Source organism: Aquarana catesbeiana, linkage group LG07 (genome assembly GCF_042186555.1).
Source record: "Aquarana catesbeiana isolate 2022-GZ linkage group LG07, ASM4218655v1, whole genome shotgun sequence".
Lineage (NCBI taxonomy): Eukaryota > Metazoa > Chordata > Amphibia > Anura > Ranidae > Aquarana > Aquarana catesbeiana.
The window spans coordinates 138,163,349-138,183,398 of NC_133330.1; the positions used below are offsets into that span (position 1 = coordinate 138,163,349).

Consider the following 20,050-nt stretch of genomic DNA (forward strand, 5'->3'; position numbering starts at 1 on the left):
TCTGTTCTCCCTCTGCTTTCCTTTTTCCTTGTCCATTTCATTTTTCTTTGCATTTCTTCCTCTGTGCCCACTATTTCCAACTTTTATATCGTTTACTTTCTCAGTTCTATTTTCTCCTTTTGGTCTCCATTTTATTTTTATTTATTTTTACTTTCCCTTTTTTGCTTTTTGTTTTTCCTCTATTGTAATTTTTTCATTCATTTTGATCTTTTTTTTCATTCATTCTATTTATTTTTCTTAATTTTCATTTCTTTTTTTCTTGTCTTTCTTAATCTTTCAGATTTTTATTTAGTTGTTATTTTCATTTTTTATTTTAATTTTTATTGTTATTCTTATTTTTTTTACAGTTCTTTCATTTTTTCTTCCTTTTCTTTTTTTTTTTTACTTTATATAGGTTTTTCGTTTTCCACACATTTATTTTTTATTTCCCTTTTTCTTCTTTCCAGCTTACCCCTCTTTCTCTTTCCTTTTTCCTTTCTCTCCTCTCCTTTCTAGTTTCTTCTTTATGCCCATTTGGTCTCCCTGCAACTTTGCTTGGCACACTTCTTCACAGCCCACATGCACTTCTCCCTTTCTGTCCTCCCTCAGGAGCAGTCCCGACATTAGCTAGGCTGGCGGCCATGGCAGTGTTTAGCTTTGCTATGGCAACGGCACGCGAGCCACCCGAGTGTATTGCTTTTACTATGCATGCACATTAGCAGGGGTATCATTGGAGGCTGAACCACTCGCCTCCATGTTGCTAGGTGACTGATATATACAATGCCTTGAGACTGCATGGCCGGCAGCTCGGTACAAATGACATGCTCGTTTTTGTGTTAACAATTATTTTAACTTTCTATTGTGACCAGCATCTTCTTTTACTAGTTGATTACCGGATTGAGCATTTGATTGTTCATTCCTCTATGATTAATACTGTGCATTTGACAGTTTTGTCATAAGTTTAAACAGAACTTAAATGGTGGGCTTATGAAGTCATTATGATGCCAGGGCCGAGGCTGGTCCAAAATTGCTTGCACCGATTGGTGGATTGTTAAATACATGTTGTTTTTCACTTGCCTGACAAAGGGACCCTGTGTGGCCCCGAGATGTTGCTGTATGTTTATTATGTGACCACGAAAACAAAAGCTTTGGACCCTTTTGAGGAATCCTTGGTGTGCTAATGACATTCCTTCACTTTGACCAAGCCCAATTTAGGTTTCCTATGGTATTAACCTTCCATGCAGTTGAACATCTCTTGATAACTGAACATGTGGATAAACCCCTTTCTTCTCTATACCATTGCTTCTCCATACCATTAACTCAGACTGACACCTCTAAGGTTACTCAACTGTCTCAGACATGGCAATAAGATATCCCCACCCTAACAGACAGTGACTGGGAAGAAGGCTTCCAACAATATCTTCCACTTATGATAGAGACAGATGGGTACTAAACTAAAACTTCTACATAAAGTATATTACTCACACCACTGTCTCTCCACTATTTATAGCACTATAGATGCTAATTGCCCTAAATACAATTGGTATTTTTTTTCACATGGTGTGGTCATGTCCTCTAAGGGCCGGTTCACACTGCTGCAATGTGGGAAGCCTGCAAATCCACTGCGGGCTCCCGCATCGCAGGTTTCCCGGCGGCAGTTCACACTGCCCTATGTTAACTGCTGGGAGTGTCAGTTAAAAGTTAATGACACCCCCAAATCAGTTTGCATAACACAGTGTGATCTGCAAACTCTAACAGGAATCAGATCGCATGGGTGTGAACACCCATGCGATCTGATTCTGCTGTGGACCAAAAAAAGGGTCCTGTGCAAGTTTGATGCAAATTCAGCCATATGATTTGTATGGCTGATATCACATCGCATGTGATTTGCACTGCAGCGCGGTGCGAATCACATGCGAACTCTGACATTGCAGCAGTGTGAACCGGGGGGTAGTAGGGGATATGTGTGAGGTGAGTGGAAATAGGATTTTTATAACAGCTTACCTGTAAAATCCTTTTCTTTGAAGTACATCACAGGACACAGAGCCATAATAGTTACTATGTGGGTTATAGGCTACCTTCAGGTGATGGACACTGGCATGCCCTAAGACAAAAAGTGCACTCCCTATATAACCCCTCCCACTGCCGGGAGTACCTTAGTTTTGTAGCAAAGCAATACACGTGTATACCAAGAAGGGAGGGACCTCTGTGTCCTGTGATGTACTTCAAAGAAAAGGATTTTACAGGCAAGCGGTTATAAAAATCCTATTTTCTTATCGTACATCACGGGAGACAGAGCCATAGTAGTTACTATGTGGGATGTCCCATAGCAATGCCAACTGAAGGGAGGATGACACAACAAAAGTAGGGCACTAAGAGACTAGAGGACTTATACTGCAGCCTGCAGTACACTGTGCCCAAAGGCGATATCCTCATGACCTTTTACATCTACTTGATAGAATCTGGTAAATGTATAGACTGAAGACCAAGTTGTGGCCTTGCAGATCTGAACCATGGAGCCTTGGTGATGCACTGCCCAGGAAGCACCAACAGCCCTGGTGGAGTGCGCTTTAATATGAAAAGGAGGAATTTTCCTTTTTAAACCATAAGCTTGAACAATCACTTGACGAATCCATTTAGACATAGTAGATTTTGACGCTGCCTGTCCTCTTTTAGGACTGTCTGGCAACACAAACATAACATCTGTTTTATGAATCTGAGCGGTCACTTTCAAATAGACCTTGACCACTCTCACCGCATCAAGAGAATGTAGTAACCTCTCTTCCACAGAACGAGGTTCTGGAAAAAATGAAGGCAGAACAATATCCTGGTTTAAATGAAAACCTGACAGTACTTTTGGTAGGAAATTAGGATGAGGCCGCAATACAACCTTATCCTTATGAATAATCAAATATGGCTCTTTAGAAGAAAGAGCAGCCAACTCTGATACTCTTCTCGCAAAAGATATGGCAAACAAGAAAATTATTTTCCTCATCAAGAGGACCAAGGGAATATCTCGAATTGGCTCAAAAGGCTGTTTTTTTAAAGCCGACAGGACTAAATTTAATTCCAAAGGGTTCAAGGGTGACCTAACTTGGGGATTAAGCCGCGTTACCCCCTGAATAAAGTTATGAACCAGAGTGTGAAGCAAGTGGTCATTGAAAAAATACCGATAAGGCCAACACCCGGCCCTTGATAGTACTCAAGGCCAGCTTCATTTCTAATCCCATCTGTAGGAATTCAAGGATCCTACCTATGACATATTTTCTGGGGTGCCAACCCCTGGATTCACACCAGGAGACATATGCCTTCCAGACTCTATAGTATATGACTCTGGAGGCCGGCTTCCTAGCATTAACCAAAGTAGAAACTGCTGAAGCTGACAGCCCACGGTCCTTTAGAATGTGGGTTTCAATAGCCAAACCATTAAATTTAGCTTTTGTAAGGTAGGATGGAATACCGGACCTTCCGAGAGAAGGCCTGGCCACAGTGGTAAAGTCCAAGGGCCCCCTACCACCATCTTTATGATCACGGCAAACCAAGATCTCCTGGGCCACACTGGGGCCCCCAGAATTACCTCCTTCCCTTCTTGCTTGATCCTGCGAATAAGACGCGGAAGCAGCAGAACAGGAGGGAACACATAGATCAGTGAAAACTGATCCCACGGAAAGACCAAGGCATCTGTTCCATATGCCATCGGATCCCTTGTCCTTGACACAAAGTTGTCGATCTTGTTGTTGAACCCGGATGCAAACAGATCCACGTCCGGAACTCCCCATATTTGACATATTGACAGAAAGATTTTGGGATGAAGGGACCATTCTCCCGGGAACAATAGTTGGCGACTCAAGTAGTCTGCTTGCCAATTCTCTATCCCTGGCATGAAAATTGCTGATAGGCAAGGAATGTTGTTTTCTGCCCAAGAAAGAATATGATTCACCTCTTTCTGGGCCGCACGACTTCTCATGCCCCCTTGGTGATTGATATAGGCCACCGCTGTGGCATTGTCGGATTGGATTCTGACAGGACAATTCCGTAATCTGAACGTCCAGGCCTCCAGGGCCAGGTGTACTGCCCGAATCTCTAGAATATTGATGGACAAGGTCATCTCTGATTTGGATCATTTCCCTTGGACAGACGCTTCTTCCAGGACTTCTCCCCAACCCAGAAGGCTGGCATTTGTTGTTACCGCCTTCCAGGTAACTGGTAGAAAGGATTTCCCTTTTTGAAGATTCTTGGATATCAGCCACCAATTGAGGCTCTGACGCACATTGGGGGATAAACGCATTGGGAAGTCCAGAGCTTGGACCTTCTTGTTTCAAGTTGACCAGATACTGTTTTGCAGCAGTCTTGAATGAAACTGCACTTAAGGAATGGCCTCGAAAGAAGCCACCATCTTTCCCAACAATTTCATGCAAAGTCGAATAGAAGGATTCTTCTTTGTTTTGACCAACTGAATCAGTTCCTTTATGGAACTGATCCTTTCCTGGGGCAAAAACACCCTCTTCTGAGCTGTATCTATGATCAGCCCAAAGTACTGCAATCTCCTTGATGGTTTTAAGGAGGATTTCTCTAGGTAGAGAATCCAAACTAGGTATTCCAGGTAGCTGACTGCGGTGACCAAAGTTTGGTTTAAGTGGGCTACCGATCTATCAAGAGTAGATAGTCTAAATAGGTTAGTATCGTTATACCTTGAGCTCTTAGCCTGGCTAAAGGAGGAGCCAGGACCTTTGTAAACACTCGAGGTGCAGTAGCTAGACCGAAAGGCAGAGCTACAAACTGGAAATGAAGATTTTCCACCTCGAAGCGTAAAAATTTCTGGTGAGCGGGGAAAATTGGCACATGGAGATAAGCATCCTTGATGTCGATTGACGCCAGAAGTTCTCCTTCTTGTAGGATGGAGACTATTGATCGGATTGACTCCATGTGAAAAGAACAGATATTAAAAAAAATGGTTTAGATCTATCCCCGTTTGGTTTTGGAACCGTGAACAGGTTTGAATAAAACCCCAAACCGTGCTCTTCCAATGGGACCACCAATATCACTCTTTGAGACAAGAGATGATCCAAAGCTAGAAAGAGAGACTTCTTTTTCACTGGATCTCTGGGAACGTTTGATCTGAGAAAACAAGGAGACGGGAACTCTCAGAACTCTAGTTTGTAACCTAGAGAAATTGAGGAAGCCACCCATCTGTCTTGACATTGTTCCTGCCAGACCTTTGAAAACTGTAGAAGCCTTCCCCCAACTCGAGCGAGCGCCCCTTCATAAGGAGGCTTTAGTATTCTGTTCTGTGGGTTTCTTCCCCCAGGTCCTGACCCTGAGGTTTACCTCTTGAACCTGACCGTGGAGGCCGTCGTGACTGCCTGGAGGCTGATGCCCCTGGCACTAGGGAAGAAGCACGTTTAAAAGAAAAATGCTTAAACTTCTTCTTCACCAGTAAAAAGGAACTTTTTCCCATTAGAAATTCTTTGGATATACTTATCCAGATCGTCTCCAAAAAAACGTTCACCATGAAAAGGGAAACTGGCCAAGAGCTTTTTGCATGGCGCTTCGGCTGACCAATATTTCAACCATAGGATTCTACGCACATGTACCAGCCCTAGCATGAGCTGTGAGGCCAGGAGAATAGAATCTTTCATAGTGCCTACTGTAAAACACAATGCTTCTGATATTCCGGCCAAATCCTGGGCCTGCTGATCAGGAATAACTTTGAGTACCTCTAAAAACTGGTCCTTTAAGGACTGAGATACTCCGATCACTGACAGCGCAATATGTGAGCGAATATAGGAACTCCAACTTCTTATCCGTTGGATCCTTTAGCATATGAGCATTGTCTACTGGACAAGTCAGGTTTTTATTTACAGAGGATATAGCAGCGTCAATTGCTGAAATTCCCATTTCTTATAAAACTCTTCCTCCATAAGATAAAGTATTGAAAACTTTTTCGGAGGAAAAACTGTTTATCTGGGTGTTCCAACTCAGAATACATTAGCTTCCTTAGCCATGAATGGATAGGAAAAGAATGAACAGATTGGGGAGGCTTTAGTGAACCCAAACCAGAAATGGGCTCATCGACTGACTGTGTTATTGGCAGTAAAAATGTGAAGCGGACCAATTCAGTGAGAGACTGTACCAACAATCTTTCCTGCGAACCTGACACTTCCGTGTCAGGTTCTTCGGAAGAGGAGACTTCAGCCTCTTCCTGGTCCTTTGAAAGAAATTCGTCATCTCTCACTCCTTGTTCCTCAGTAAGAGGGTCCTGAGCAATGGACGGGGACCTGCTGCGCTTAGTCCCACCCTGGGATGCAATTAAAGCATCAATTTATTGTTCCAAACTTAAAATGGTTGAAGAAAAAAACCTCCTTAGTAACATACACAGGGGCTGTAGTGTTAAGAGCAGCTGGAACACTTGTCCCTCCTGATGGCTCACTCTGACCAGCCATATTACTCTCAGGGGAGGATTCCATCTTTACTGGGATGGATCTAGGCTTCCGTGTGACTGTAGCAGTCCTTCTAGAGCCCTTTTTTTTTTTAGGCGTTTTTCACCCCCCTTACGACCATAGCCCGATGCACAAAGCGAAGGAACTACCAGAAGGAATGCATCCACTGCTTGAGCAATAGTCCAGCCCTGTCGCTGCTATTAATGCTCAGCCTGATGAAGTAGTAAATGTGTCAAAAGGAATGCCTGTGTCACCAAACCTCTTATATGCCGCCTTTGCTCTTGTGTCCCTCCTGCAGTATGTAACAGCACAAATGGTGCCTTTTAAAACATACCTTCCCGCGCTGGACATTGGAGGACGCCAACGCTAAGCCCCCCTCCCCGTCACCTATGGCCCTTCCCCTTTTTTTAAAAAAGAGCTATTTCCTGCTCAAGCGCGGGCTCCTGATCCTATGGGATCCACAGGGAGGAAAGGAGTAATGGCGAGGGGGGGGGTCTGGAAGCCGCCGAGCAGCGTGCCAGTCGCGCCATTTTTTTATTTATATAAATTCTTGTGGCGCTCTTTCCCCGAGAAGAGGGGAAGAAAAAACAGCACGGGGGGCATCTGGTGGGTAGAGGGAACCCCCCCAGACTTACCAGAGGTCTGCTGCTTGGCTGGAGGAAGAAGAAACTGCTGCTTCCTAGACATAACGTGGACTTTCTGAGAAGCATGAGACAGTAAGTGCTCAATACAGCCCCCAGTGGTGACACATAGGCATGACAACACTTACTACATTTAAAAGAGACAATGAGAAAATGTAAAAATTTCTTAGAAAACTCCACTTACCTTTCCCGCCGCAGGGTTTTCTGTGGTAAACTAACAGATCCAATCTTTACCCTTCACGGTGGGTTCCGTTAAACCTTCAGGAGCTGGGGATCCTCGAGGAAAACCGCACTCCTGGACCTGTAATAGCACCACCGCCAGTAAAAACTTAATGGCGTTAATACCAAAAAATACTGGATCCCGGGGTTCAGCTCTCTAAAGAGAAATGTTACAGGCAAGACCTCGTTTCTTTGGATACGAGGCCTGGGTACCATTCAATTCGACCAAAAAAAGACACTTTGAATAGATCCGGCTGCATAGCTAGCCTCAGCAAGGATTGCTCCAGTGGCGCTCAGCACAGCACATCTTTACTCGTGACCAACACCTTAGACACTGGCAAAAAAAACACGGAGGTACTCCCACCAGTAGAAGGGGTTATAAAGGGAGTGCACTTTTTGTCTTAGGGCATGCCAGTGTCCATCACCTGAAGGTGGCCTATAACCCACATAGTAACTACTATGGCTCTGTGTCCCGTGATGTACGATAAGAAATGATGGTTCCTATGGATCCACTAATTTTGTTACTAGGGATGTGTGACACAGTGGATGGCAACTACCATAAAAAAAGTTTCTATTTTGCACAGCTTATTATGCTAGTAAGACCATCCTTACCAAATGTAAACTATCTGACCCCTCTACAATACAACACTGGAAAACCATGGTCAATACGGTGATATCATTGTACAAGCTTACCTACTCGGGACATACAGTGGGGCAAAAAAGTATTTAGTCAGCCACCAATTGTGCAAGTTCTCCCACTTAAAAAGATGAGAGAGGCCTGTAATTGTCATCATAGGTATACCTCAACTATGAGAGACAAAATGTGAAAATAAATCCAGACAATCAAATGGTCTGATTTTTGAAAGAATTTATTTGCAAATTATGGTGGAAAATAAGTATTTGGTCACCTACAAACAAGCAAGATGTCTGGCTCTCACAGACCTGTATCTTCTTCTTTAAGAGGCTCCTCTGTCCTCCACTCATTACCTGTATTAATGGCACCTGTTTGAACTTGTTATCAGTATAAAAGACACCTGTCCACAACCTCAAACAGTCATACTCCAAACTCCACTATGGTGAAGACCAAAGAGCTGTCGAAGGACACCAGAAACAAAATTGTAGACCTGCACTAGGCTGGGAAGACTGAATCTGCAATAGGCAAGCAGCTTAATATGAAGAAATCACCTGTGGGAGCAATAATTAGAAAATTGAAGACATACAAGACCACTGATAATCTCCCTCGATCTGGGGCTCCATGCAAGATCTCACTCCGTGGGGTCAAAATGATCACAATAACAGTGAGCAAAAATCCCAGAACCACACGGGGGGACCTAGTGAATGACCTGCAGAGAGCTGGGACCAACGTAACAAAGGCTACCATCAGTAACACACTACGCCGTCAGGGACTCAGATCCTGCAGTGCCAGACATGTCCCCCTGCTTAAGCCAGTACATGTCCGGGCCTGTCTGAGGTTTGCTAGAGAGCATTTGGATGATCCCGAAGAGGATTGGGAGAATGTCTTATGGTCAGATGAAACCTAAGTAGAACTGTTTGGGAGAAACACAACTCGTCGTGTTTGGAGGAGAGAGAATGCTGAGTTGCAACCAAAGAACACCATACCTACTGTGAAGCATGGGGGTGGCAACATCATGCTTTGGGGCTGTTTCTCTGCAAAGGGAACAGGACAACTGATCCGTGTATATGAAAGAATGAATGGGGCCATGTATCGTGAGATTTTGAGTGCAAACCTCCTCCCATCAGCAAGGGCATTAAAGATGAAATGTGGCTGGCTCTTTCAGCATGACAATGATCCCAAACACACCGCCTGGGCAACAAAGGAGTAGCTTTGTAAGAAGCATTTCAACCCCATAGAATACCTTTAGAGGGAGTTGAAAGTCCGTGTTGCCCAGCGACAGCCCCAAAACATCACTGCTCTAGAGGAGATCTGCATGGAGGAATGGGCCAACATACCAGCAACAGTGTGCGACAACCTTGTGAAGACTTACAGAAAACGTTTGACCTCTGTCATTGCCAACAAAGGATATATAACAAGTATTGAGATGAACTTTTGATATTGACCAAATACTTATTTTCCACCATAATTTGCAAATAAATTCTTTCAAAAATCAGACCATGTGATTGTCTGGATTTGTTTCCACATTTTGTCTCTCATAGTTGAGGTATACCTATGATGACAATTACAGGCCTCTCTCATCTTTTTAAGTGGGAGAACTTGCACAATTGGTGGCTGACTAAATACTTTTTTGCCCCACTGTAACTGCCCCCAAAAAAATCACAATAATCTGGGCAGCATGGGTAGAGCCCAGGGACCTAATGTTATAACCAGAGACCTACTAGTATATAATGCTAGCATTCTGTGGACTCTTCTCATGTATTTACCCCCTCTGGGTATCCAATAGGACAGTGAATCCCCCCATCTTCTTTAACTCCTCTCATGTTCCCCTCCCCTTCCTTTTGTTTATTCCTCTTGAGTCACTCCCCAGCCTCTCCGGGCCAATCGATCCATCCTCAGACCTACTCCTCACCCCCCCTTTTTTCACTTGCCCCACCCCTCCTTTTTCTGTTTAGATTCTACCAGGTTCTAACTTGCTGTTTTGATGATTGGCCTGTATGACTGTATGCGTACCCAACAAATGTGAAATATCACTGTACTCTGTTATCCTGTGATCTCTTATTTGCACCCTATTAGAATGTATGCCACCTTGGACTGTTGCAATGTTGCATAAAATTTAATAGCACATATTACCTGTTATAAAAAAAAAAAAATGAGGAAAATGTAGCATGGGATAAATTCTGATAAACTTATCACTGTGCTTATGCATAATCTTCCATATGTCGAGTTCAGCTTTACGCAAACAAAAACAACTTACAAGGTTGTGCTTAATTAACTCTTTGGCAAATTCAAATGAAGATGAAGTATTATCCATTAAACTTTTCAGTTCTGCCTGTAAAACAGAAGCATTGGAACCAAGTTAAGTATCTATGCATGTTACTGTATATTCTTCACAAATAAGACAAAGAACATTTTGTATGGAGAGCACAATTTTTAACATGCATGTTCGGTATTTTACTTGACATTTGTTTTATTCTTTGGAGCTCAACCATAAGCATCAAAAAGCACAGCAAAGCAATGGCCACAATGCATCCTTCCAGGTGGGAAGCTTAATGTATTTTTAAAGCCAAAACGTTTTAATTTTGGATAGGTTTTGGATAGAGCTGTGGAGGGTTAACACTACCATCAGTTTTTGTTTATTTTTATACCATCTGTGTTTCATTAGGTGGATTTCCTTTTAACTCCTGTACTTTAGAATCAACAGAAGTGAGAGGTTACTTTTCCAATATGAGGGATATCCCCCCCCCCCTTAAACAGTTAGGCTCCATGCACACTGGCTTAAAACAAAAAACCTTGCTTCTACAGGAGTTTTGTGTACTGCCTGTAGAAGCAACTCAATGTTCTCCTATGTGTCCATGTACATTAGGATGTTTACAGGCATATTTTGAGCTTAACATTTAGAGGCAGGAGAAAAAAACTTCTGGTTCGCGTTTCTGATTGGAGCTCCCTGCCAGAAAAAAAACTTAAAACTCTTCTAAACTTGCCTAGACTTTGTACAAAAAATGCTCTATGTGAGCGTTTTTCACTCCCAAGAGAACAGACTTTTTTTTAAGTCCAGTGTGCATGGAGCCTTAAGGGGAAGGAGTCAGTCCTGACCAGAAGATCAAAACTGACAGTAAATCTGCCATGAAGACAACTAAAAATTTTAGCATCTCCAGCAGCCCCCTGAATGTAGTATATACAGCTATAGAGGAAACTAGAGAAAAGGACACCAGCACTTTCTAAAAGGCACGGTTGTTACAATTCACTGGCAATCCAGAATACCATAATTTTGACTTGTACATGTATCAGACTGGCACAACCTCATGTCAACCTGGCCTGTAGAAGTATTCTGTCAAATGTGTGCATGTTCCCTTTCAGCTTTTGTGTGAAGTGTGAAAACTATAGGTTTGAGGAGACCTTGTGTGGGGAAAGGTGAGCCATGTAGGCAAAGGGGGGGAAGTTAACGAGAAACAGGGGTAAGTTTGAGGAGGGTGGAAAGTGGTGGGTGTATAAAGATAGGGGAAGAGAAAGGTAAAGGGAGATTAGGAGGGGGGAGAGGAGTGAGTTGAGTCCAGCCTGGTTCCCACCGCCACTCTTGAGAGACTTTCCTCAACTGTGTTTTTAGGAGGGGAGTATCTTCCAGTATTCTTGAGAGGTACTAAATTGTATCCAGGCACACCATGTCGATCTGCATTTATTGTGTTTGTAGAAAAAGATGCAGTTAGGTCTAATGGATAGCAAGGTATCAGAAGGTCTTATGCAGCGTACACACGAGCGGACTGGTCCGACAGACAATCCGATCGTGTGTGGGATTCATCGCACTTTTCCAGTCGAAAATCTGACGGACTTTAGATTTGGAACATGCTTCAAATCTTTACATCGTAACTCCGCCGGACCCAGAAATCCGCTCGTCTGTATGCTAGTCCGATGGACAAAAAAAAAATGACGCATGCTCAGAAGCAAATACGAAACGGAAGCGCTCGGTCTTGTAAAACTAGTGTTTGTAATGTAGGTAGCACATTCCTCACGCTGCAAATTCTGTGATCGCTGAATGCAGCGCATTAATTGTCTTCTTTATAATGCTTGAAGAACAAAGTTGTTTTGCTGTTCCTATTCACAGAGTTCTCACAAACTGATTTCTGGATTATTTCTCTTGATCTCATGATCTCACAAATGATATTTTATTTGTTAAAAGCCATATCTCCATACTAATGTTTACGCAATTGTTTTTTGGAGACATCTTTTATTATTTTTTATTTCATCAAGATATTTTTTTAGGATTGTTTCCAAATTATTTTCTCTTTATCTCCATATATTTTATTTTTTTGTTTGTAAAGTTACCACAAAGAACCATTGATTTTTATTTGTTTCTATATTTTTTTATGTTGTAAATTTACCACAAAGAACCATTTCTTTTGATTTCTTTTTTTTTTGTAAATTTACCACAAAGAAGCATTTTTTATTTGTTATTTTTTGTAAAGTTACCACAAACAACCATTTCTTTTGTACATTTTTCATTTTGGTTTTGTTAGAAAGTTACCACAAAACTTTTTTTGTTATATTTGTTTAGTTTTTCTATTTTTTTTGTAAAGTTAACACAAGAACATTATATTTTTTTGTTTTTGGAACCTCAAGGAAGTTGTTGTCCCTTGTTAATTTGACATTGTTTATAAAAGAAATTATGTTAATAAAAACAGAGTCTTTTAATTCAATAAAACATCAATTTATTTATGGTAAACAAAATAAAGATGAAGTCACCGCTGGAGAAAATTTTTGAATTAGTGAAGAGTTTTGGCCCCAGGGCACACATCAAGTCTGTGGAAAAGAAAATTCTGATCTTCAGGAGTCCATATAATAGGGAGCACAATCTGGTCCAGGAATCCCAGAGATCAAGAGCAGCAGCAGATGACATATGGCCCCAGGCTGTGGTACTACACCAGCCTGCGTCTTCTGTCAGACCAGACTGAAGCCAGGCCATCACTTTCTTCTCTTCATTCCAGTCTTCCCTCCACGCTGGCCTGCACCCTTCTCTGCAGCCTTCCTTGTAGGCTGCTCTGGTGGTTGACTTGTGGCAGGAGGAGGAGAAGGAGGAGGGGCTTGCTCGTTGATTTGTGTGTTAACAGTTAACTCTCCCTTTAGGGAGAAGGACATCAGAAAAAAGTTTTTCACACAGGAGGCGATGTCCCTTCTCCACTTCCAGCAACCTGCTGGCTATATAGGAGCCATAGGCCTCTTCAGCTTCGGGAGGCTCTTAAGGAAATTTGTTGCCTCCCTCATGAGGCGCAGTGATGCCTCCTCTGTCACCGTCACCTTTCTGGGCCTTTTTGTATGAAGGTGAAGGGGAGGAACCTGAGATTATGTGAGGCTCCTACTGGGCCCCGGCCTCCTCCTCAATGACACTGGGCCCCGGCCTCCTCCTCAATGACACTGGGCCCCGGCCTCCTCCTCAATGACACTGGGCCCCGGCCTCCTCCTCAATGACACTGGGCCCCGGCCTCCTCCTCAATGACACTGGGCCCCGGCCTCCTCCTCAATGACACTGGGCCCGGTCTCCTCCTGGATGACACTGGGCCCGGTCTCCTCCTGGATGACACTGGGCCCGGTCTCCTCCTGGATGACACTTTCCACAACTTCCTCCTGGCTGATCTTATCCTGTGTATAAAAAAGGGACATAGTTTGAGTTTTTGTTTCATCACTGACACACAATTTTCAGCTCATGACTTGCAAATTCAATGTTACATATAAAAAAAAGAGTATCAATCTGACAACAGCATTTATTAAAGCTGGTGACAAACATTTTTGGCCACTACTGTCAATTGACATGTAGACATAATTTTTAGGATAAAATCCTGAATAATAGTTAATTATAACATCTAGTTAACATCATTAATATTAGGACACTAAATATGTATAAAACAAATTTACCTGACTCCAGATGGTCACATCCGGTTCTTCCAGGATACAAGACCCAGCTTGGTCCTCATCAGCCTCTGCTGGGGTGGAGGAAAGGGTTGAAAGTGATGCCCTGGCTTCAGTTTGGTCATCAAGAAAACATAGTTTATCGTAGTACCACAGCCTGGGTACATATACATCATCTGCTGATGCTCCTGATCTCAGGGAATTCTGGATCTTGTTATGCTCCCTCCTATACATATTTTGCAAGATCCCAATTTTCTTTTCCAAAATCTCCACGGTTGCTTCTGGGATGAAAGTCTGCACAAATGCAAGAATTCTCTCCAGCATTGATTTCCTTACTGGTTTAATGTAATATTGAGGGTGTTTGACCTCCCACAGATTCCTCATCTCCCTGTACTTGTCAATAAATGCTATCAAAATTTGGGGTCCTTAAATTTGACATTCATGTTTTCTGTAAAACATAATACACAAGACAAAAACACTAATGTTTCAGCTAAACTCTCATCATCTTATCCCAACATAGGCCTCATCAATCTTTAAGCAATATAGGCTGCTACAAAGTTACAAAAACTTCAGTTCTTCTATCTTCCACACACAGAACTTACATATGACACATGCGTAGTATCTTTATATACACTGCGCATGCGTGAAACTCCGCCTGCATCGCCCGCTCCTGACGTTCTTTTTTAACAAATATTCTCTGCCCCCTTGTCTCTACGCACAGAATGTACGTATGACACATGCGTAGTATCTTTATATACACTGTGCATGCGTGAAACTCTGCCTGCATCGCCTTGCCCCTGACGTTCTTTAACGAATATTCTCCGCCCCTTCTCTCTAAGGTACGCAGTAGGAGCAACAATGGCGGAGACACAGCAGGTGTTTATTACCTCAGGTAGCGAGGAAAGTCCGGAGCCCGGAATGTCTCGATCCGGGAAGCGGAGATTTAAGGCCTCCAATATGGCCTTTGAAGAGATGGTGGCAATTTTAAGAAGAAAAGATTATGATGGGAAGCATGGACCGTACGCACGACCTAATTTCAGAAAGGCACAAATAATGGCGAAAGTGGTGAAGACCTTGCATCTTCGTTTTGGGGTATGGCGCTCTAAAGATCAGCTGAGGAAACGATGGTCCAACCTCAAACTCCGGGAGCCGGATCAGTATAGACGAATCCATAAAGTGCTTAAAAAAAGTAAGTACTTGTCATGTGTTCATATTCTGTTTATTACCTTGTATACTGCTCCATGTGCTTTTCTTTAACGTACGAGTTTAGAACGTTAAACGATCGTAGTAAACATCGTTCGTAGTAAACACTATATGTATATACACACACACACACACACTTGTTGGGGTGTCTCCATCTGTGAAACGTGGCCAAAAAAGGTAAAGTATTCCAGCTTGTTTCAAAGGGAATTTTAATTAAGTCTTCAACTAGGAACTCTGCCCAAACAGACAATTTTTACACCACTTCACTACAATGTTTCATATTACTATTCCTGGACTCAAATATCTGTGTGCTAAGTATAGCTTTTGTTTCATTCACATAGGGGAGAAAAGAATCAGACACGCTGAACCCAGTGACCCCCGACCGCAATTGGGAAACACCCGGATTGGGAAATCAGTCCAAGCCCCAGAGAGGATGTTGAGGAAGGAAACGTGTTGCACAAACCATTCTGCAAGGCCTTCCGAAGATGTTTCATCCTCTGCTCCCTCTGCGACGGCAAGATAAGGTCCGCAACCTTACCATTGTAACGTGGATCAAGGAGAGTTGCCAGCCAGTAATCATCCCTCCCCTTGATACCACTAATACGAGGATCCTTCCGCAGGCTTTGCAGGATCAGGGAGGCCATGCAGTGTAGCTTTGCTGAGGCATTCGGTCCAGAGTCCTCTGGGTCACTAAGGATGACATGATCCGCAGCCACCTCCTCCCAGCCACGTACAAGTCCATGGGTTTCTTTGGACTGTAAATGATCCCTTGAAGACTGCTGCTGATGCTGAGTGTCAGGCTCCACCTACATGCTGACACAATGCTCCTCCTCATCCTCTTCCTGTGTGATCGGCAGGCACGCAGGAACACTGTCTGGATAAAGGGGGCCTTGAGAGGTAAGGAAGTCCTCCTCTTCCTCCCTCTGTTATGCCTCAAGTTCCCTGTCCATTATTCCACGCAGCGTGTGCTCCAACAGGTGAACAAGAGGGACAGTGTCACTGATGCATGCACTGTCACTGCTCACCATCCTCGTGGCCTCCTCAAATGGTGACAGGACAGTGCATGCATCCCCATAGCACACTGGCGTGGGGAAAAAAAAAAACAAGGTCCCCTGACCCTGTCCTGGTGCCATAGTCGCATAGGTACTCATTGATGGCCCTCTGCTGCATGTGCAGCCACTGCAGCATGGCCAATGTTGAGTTCCACCTGGTGGGCATGTCACAGATTAGGCGGTGCTTGGGCAGGTTAAATTCCTTTTGGAGGTCAGCCAGCCGAGTACTGGCATTATATGACCTGCGGAAATGCACACAGACTTTCCTGGCCTGCCTCAGGACATCCTGTAAGCCCGGGTACCTGCCCAACAACCGCTGCACCACCAAGTTAAGGACATGAGCCAAACAGGGCACATGGGTCAGTTGTCCCTGTCAGAGGGCGGAGAGGAGGTTGGTGCCATTGTCGCAAACCAGCATACCTGGCTTAAGCTGGCATAGCGTCAACCACCTCTGAACCTGCCCCTGCAGAGCTGACAGAATCTCTGCCCCAGTGTGGCTCCTGTCCCAAGCACACCAGCTCAAGAACCACATGGCATCTTTTTGCCTGCATGCTTGCGTAGCACCTTGAATGCCTACGGAGCACCGCTGGTTCCGAGGACAAACCAGCACAGTAAGAGGCCATGGAGGAAGAAGAAGAGGAGGGGGTGGAGGAGAGAGGTGTGGCAGAATCACCACTAGTAGAATTTTGGAGGCGTGGTGGCGGAACAACCTCCAACCCTACTGCACCCTGTCCTGCATCCTTCTCAGCTGCCAGAAGAGTCCCCCAGTGCGCGGTGAAAGATAGACAACGTCCACATGCCGGTAGAGAGCCGGAATCGCCTTCCATGAGAAAAAGTGGCATTTGGGAACCTGCCACTGAGGAACCGCACATTCCACAAACTCACGGAAGGGGGCAGAGTCTACCAACTGAAAAGGCAGCAGTTGAAGTGCTAGCAATTTAGCCAAGCTAGCATTCAACCGCTGGGCATGTGGATGGCTGGGAGCGAACTTCTTTTGGCGGTGCAGCAGCTGGGGCAGGGAAATTTGCCTGGTACAATCTGACGTCGGTGTACCGATAGCAGATTGCCCACAAGTACTTGGCTGTGACACACCTAATTTTACACCTTCATTCTTCTCAGAGAAAATTTCAGAGAGGAGTGAAGGTATAGTGGGGTTGGAGATCTCAGCTGATGAGGAGCAAGGAGAGGTCCGCTTTGTTCTTTGGTGTGGGTCTTTGAGGTATGCTTGCCAACGAACTGCATGGCAGGTCGACATATGTCTGGTCAAGCATGTGGTGCCCAAGCGGGTGATGTTTTGGCCACACGAGATACCCTTGAGACATATGTTGCAAATAGTAGCGGTGGGATCTGATGCACTCGTCTCAAAAAAGGCCCACACCAAAGAACTTTTGGAATAATGTGCAGAGACAGGAGCGCCCTGCACATGCGGAGCTCTGCGGTATGATGCAGTCGGTGTGCTGCCCTTAAGCTGGCCCCTGGAGGGCATCCTTCCTCGGAGATGTGACTCCTCCTCCTCTCTCCTATCAGGCACCCACGTGGAGTCAGTGACCTCATCATCCCCTCCCTCCTCATCACTGAAGCAAACCTGGCAGTATGCTGCAGCTGGGAGAACATGACTGCCAGTTTGCTGTCCTTCTTTGGCACCCCTCTCTCTGGGCTCACGCTACTACCTTCCTCTAGCTGGGTACCATCATCGGAGCCTTCAAAACGCTAGGCATCCTCCTGGAGCATGTACCCTACACTGTGGTCAAACAGTTCGGGGGACTCCTCAGGAGGACATGGTGGGACTAGGGAAGGAGTGACTGATGCCATTGAGCCAAGGGAAGAGGCCGCATTGGCAGCTGCTTTGCCAAAGTACCTTGAGCCTGGGTGAGAGGATGAAGAGGATGAGGGCGGCTTGGTCATCCACACTACCAAATCTTCCGCATGTTGTGGCTCAACACGGCCAGCTGCCGAAAAAAAGGACAAGTGTGTCCCACGGCCACGTGCTGATGAGGATGCACCGTCTCCACAACAAGCACCGTTGCCTCTACACACAGAGCCTGCTTGCCCTCTTTTATTGGCTTGCGACTGTCTGCCTCTCCTTGTTGGCCTTCCATACATACTAATGGCCTGCGGTGAGATGTAGCTGCACAAAGCTGGGATGTATATATATATATATATATATATATATATATATATATATATATATATATATATATATACACTGCAGCTAGCAGAATCAACTGCCTGCCTGTAGTATTAGTATGAAAACACCAGCAATTGTCTTCAGAGTACACAGAGGACACAGTACACTAACTGAAAATACTGTAGCTGCCTGCCTGTGGAAGTAATAGGATCAGAAGAACACCAGCAATTTTCTTCAGGTAGCTGTAAATACTGTAAAAACACCTGCCTGTCAGTAGAAAGAGAATAACAGGAACGGATCCAGCTAAACTGAATACAGTGTGTGTATGTATATATATTTATATATACATACACACACACACACACACACACACATATCTACATAGATATATATCTAAATTTCTACATACACACACATACAACACCTAGGATATATATATATATATATATATATATATATATATATATATATCTATATCTATATCTATATCTATATCTATATCTATATCTATATCTATATCTATATCTATATCTATATCTATATCTATATCTATATCTATCTATCTATATATATATATATATATATATATATATATATATATATATATATATATATACACACACACATACACACACAATAAGTGCAGCTAACTGACTCGCCTGCCTACTATAACTTAAATCAATTGACACTGTCTCTCTGTCTATCTCTTCCCCGCCACTACACAAGGCCGCCACGTAAGTGGCCTTATATAGTGTGGGGCATGTACTAAACCCCCTGAGCCATAATTGGCCAAAGCCACCCTGGCTTTGGCCAATTACGGCTCTCTGTACAGACGGCACTGGATTGGCCAAGCATGCGGGTCATAGTGCATGCTTGGCCAATCAGCCAGCAATGCACTGCGATGCCGCAGTGAATTATGGGCCGTGACGCGCCACTCGAATTTGGCGCGAATGGCCCATAACGTTCGCAATTCGACAAACGGTCGAACAGGCGATGTTCGAGTCCAACATGGGTTCAACTCGAACTCGAAGCTCATCCCTACCTGAGTGGGTGAGAGCATCACTTTTCTCAGACGATGGTTTCTCGATGTACCTGTGCCATGTTTTGTCATGGCACAGATACATCGATGACATTTTCATCATTTGGGATGGTGATGAAATGCTTTTATTAGAATTACTGGCCAAATTAAATTCAAACAACTGGAATTTACAATTTACTATGACATACGATCACGTGCAGGTTCCGTTTTTAGACATCACCATCCAAAAGGATGATGGCGGCTATATTTCCAGTGCCCTGTATCGTAAGCCCACTGCGGGCTATACAATAATATATGCCACTAGTGCACATCCTGCCCACCTTATACGTTCCACCCCATATGGACAATACCTCCGTTTAAAGCATAACTGCAGTAATATTGAAACCTTTGAAATAGAAGATAAGCTTCTGAGGGATAGATTGCGGGATAGAGGACACAGTAAAAAATGCCTAGCTAGAGCATATAACCACACCAAGGATCAATCTAGAGACTCTTTACTGTTTTACAAAAAGATCAAAAAGTCGAACAATTTGGTCAGGATCATCACCCGATTTAACTCTCAACATGTACAGATAAAATCCATCTTACAGAGACATTGGTATTTACTGACCACTATCTCCAAATTTGTCTCACCTCAGCCGACCATGGTTTTCAGGCGAGCTTCTTTGCTCAAAGACAAATTAATGCACAGACACTTTTCAGGACCGAGCGTCAGAACAAACTCATTGCGAGGTACCTTTAAATGTGGGATGTGCTCCTATTGTAAATATATTAATAACAACAAAAATATCATCCTACCCAACGGTACAAGGTT

At 43.9% G+C, this 20,050-nt stretch overlaps 1 protein-coding gene across 6 annotated transcripts in view; it reads right to left on the reverse strand.

The window, feature by feature from the left end:
- Positions 1 to 20,050, reverse strand: part of IFT56 (intraflagellar transport 56) — a 1,103,321-nt gene that overhangs the window by 657,571 nt on the left and 425,700 nt on the right. For all 6 annotated transcript variants that reach the window (XR_012235287.1, XM_073592705.1, XM_073592704.1 and 3 more), the window contains one exon: positions 10,171 to 10,245. Coding sequence is in view for 5 of the 6 variants with exons in the window: in XM_073592705.1 (XP_073448806.1) it covers positions 10,171 to 10,245 (75 nt within the window). In the remaining variant the exon portion in view is untranslated. The remainder of the gene's footprint in view (positions 1 to 10,170; positions 10,246 to 20,050) is intronic.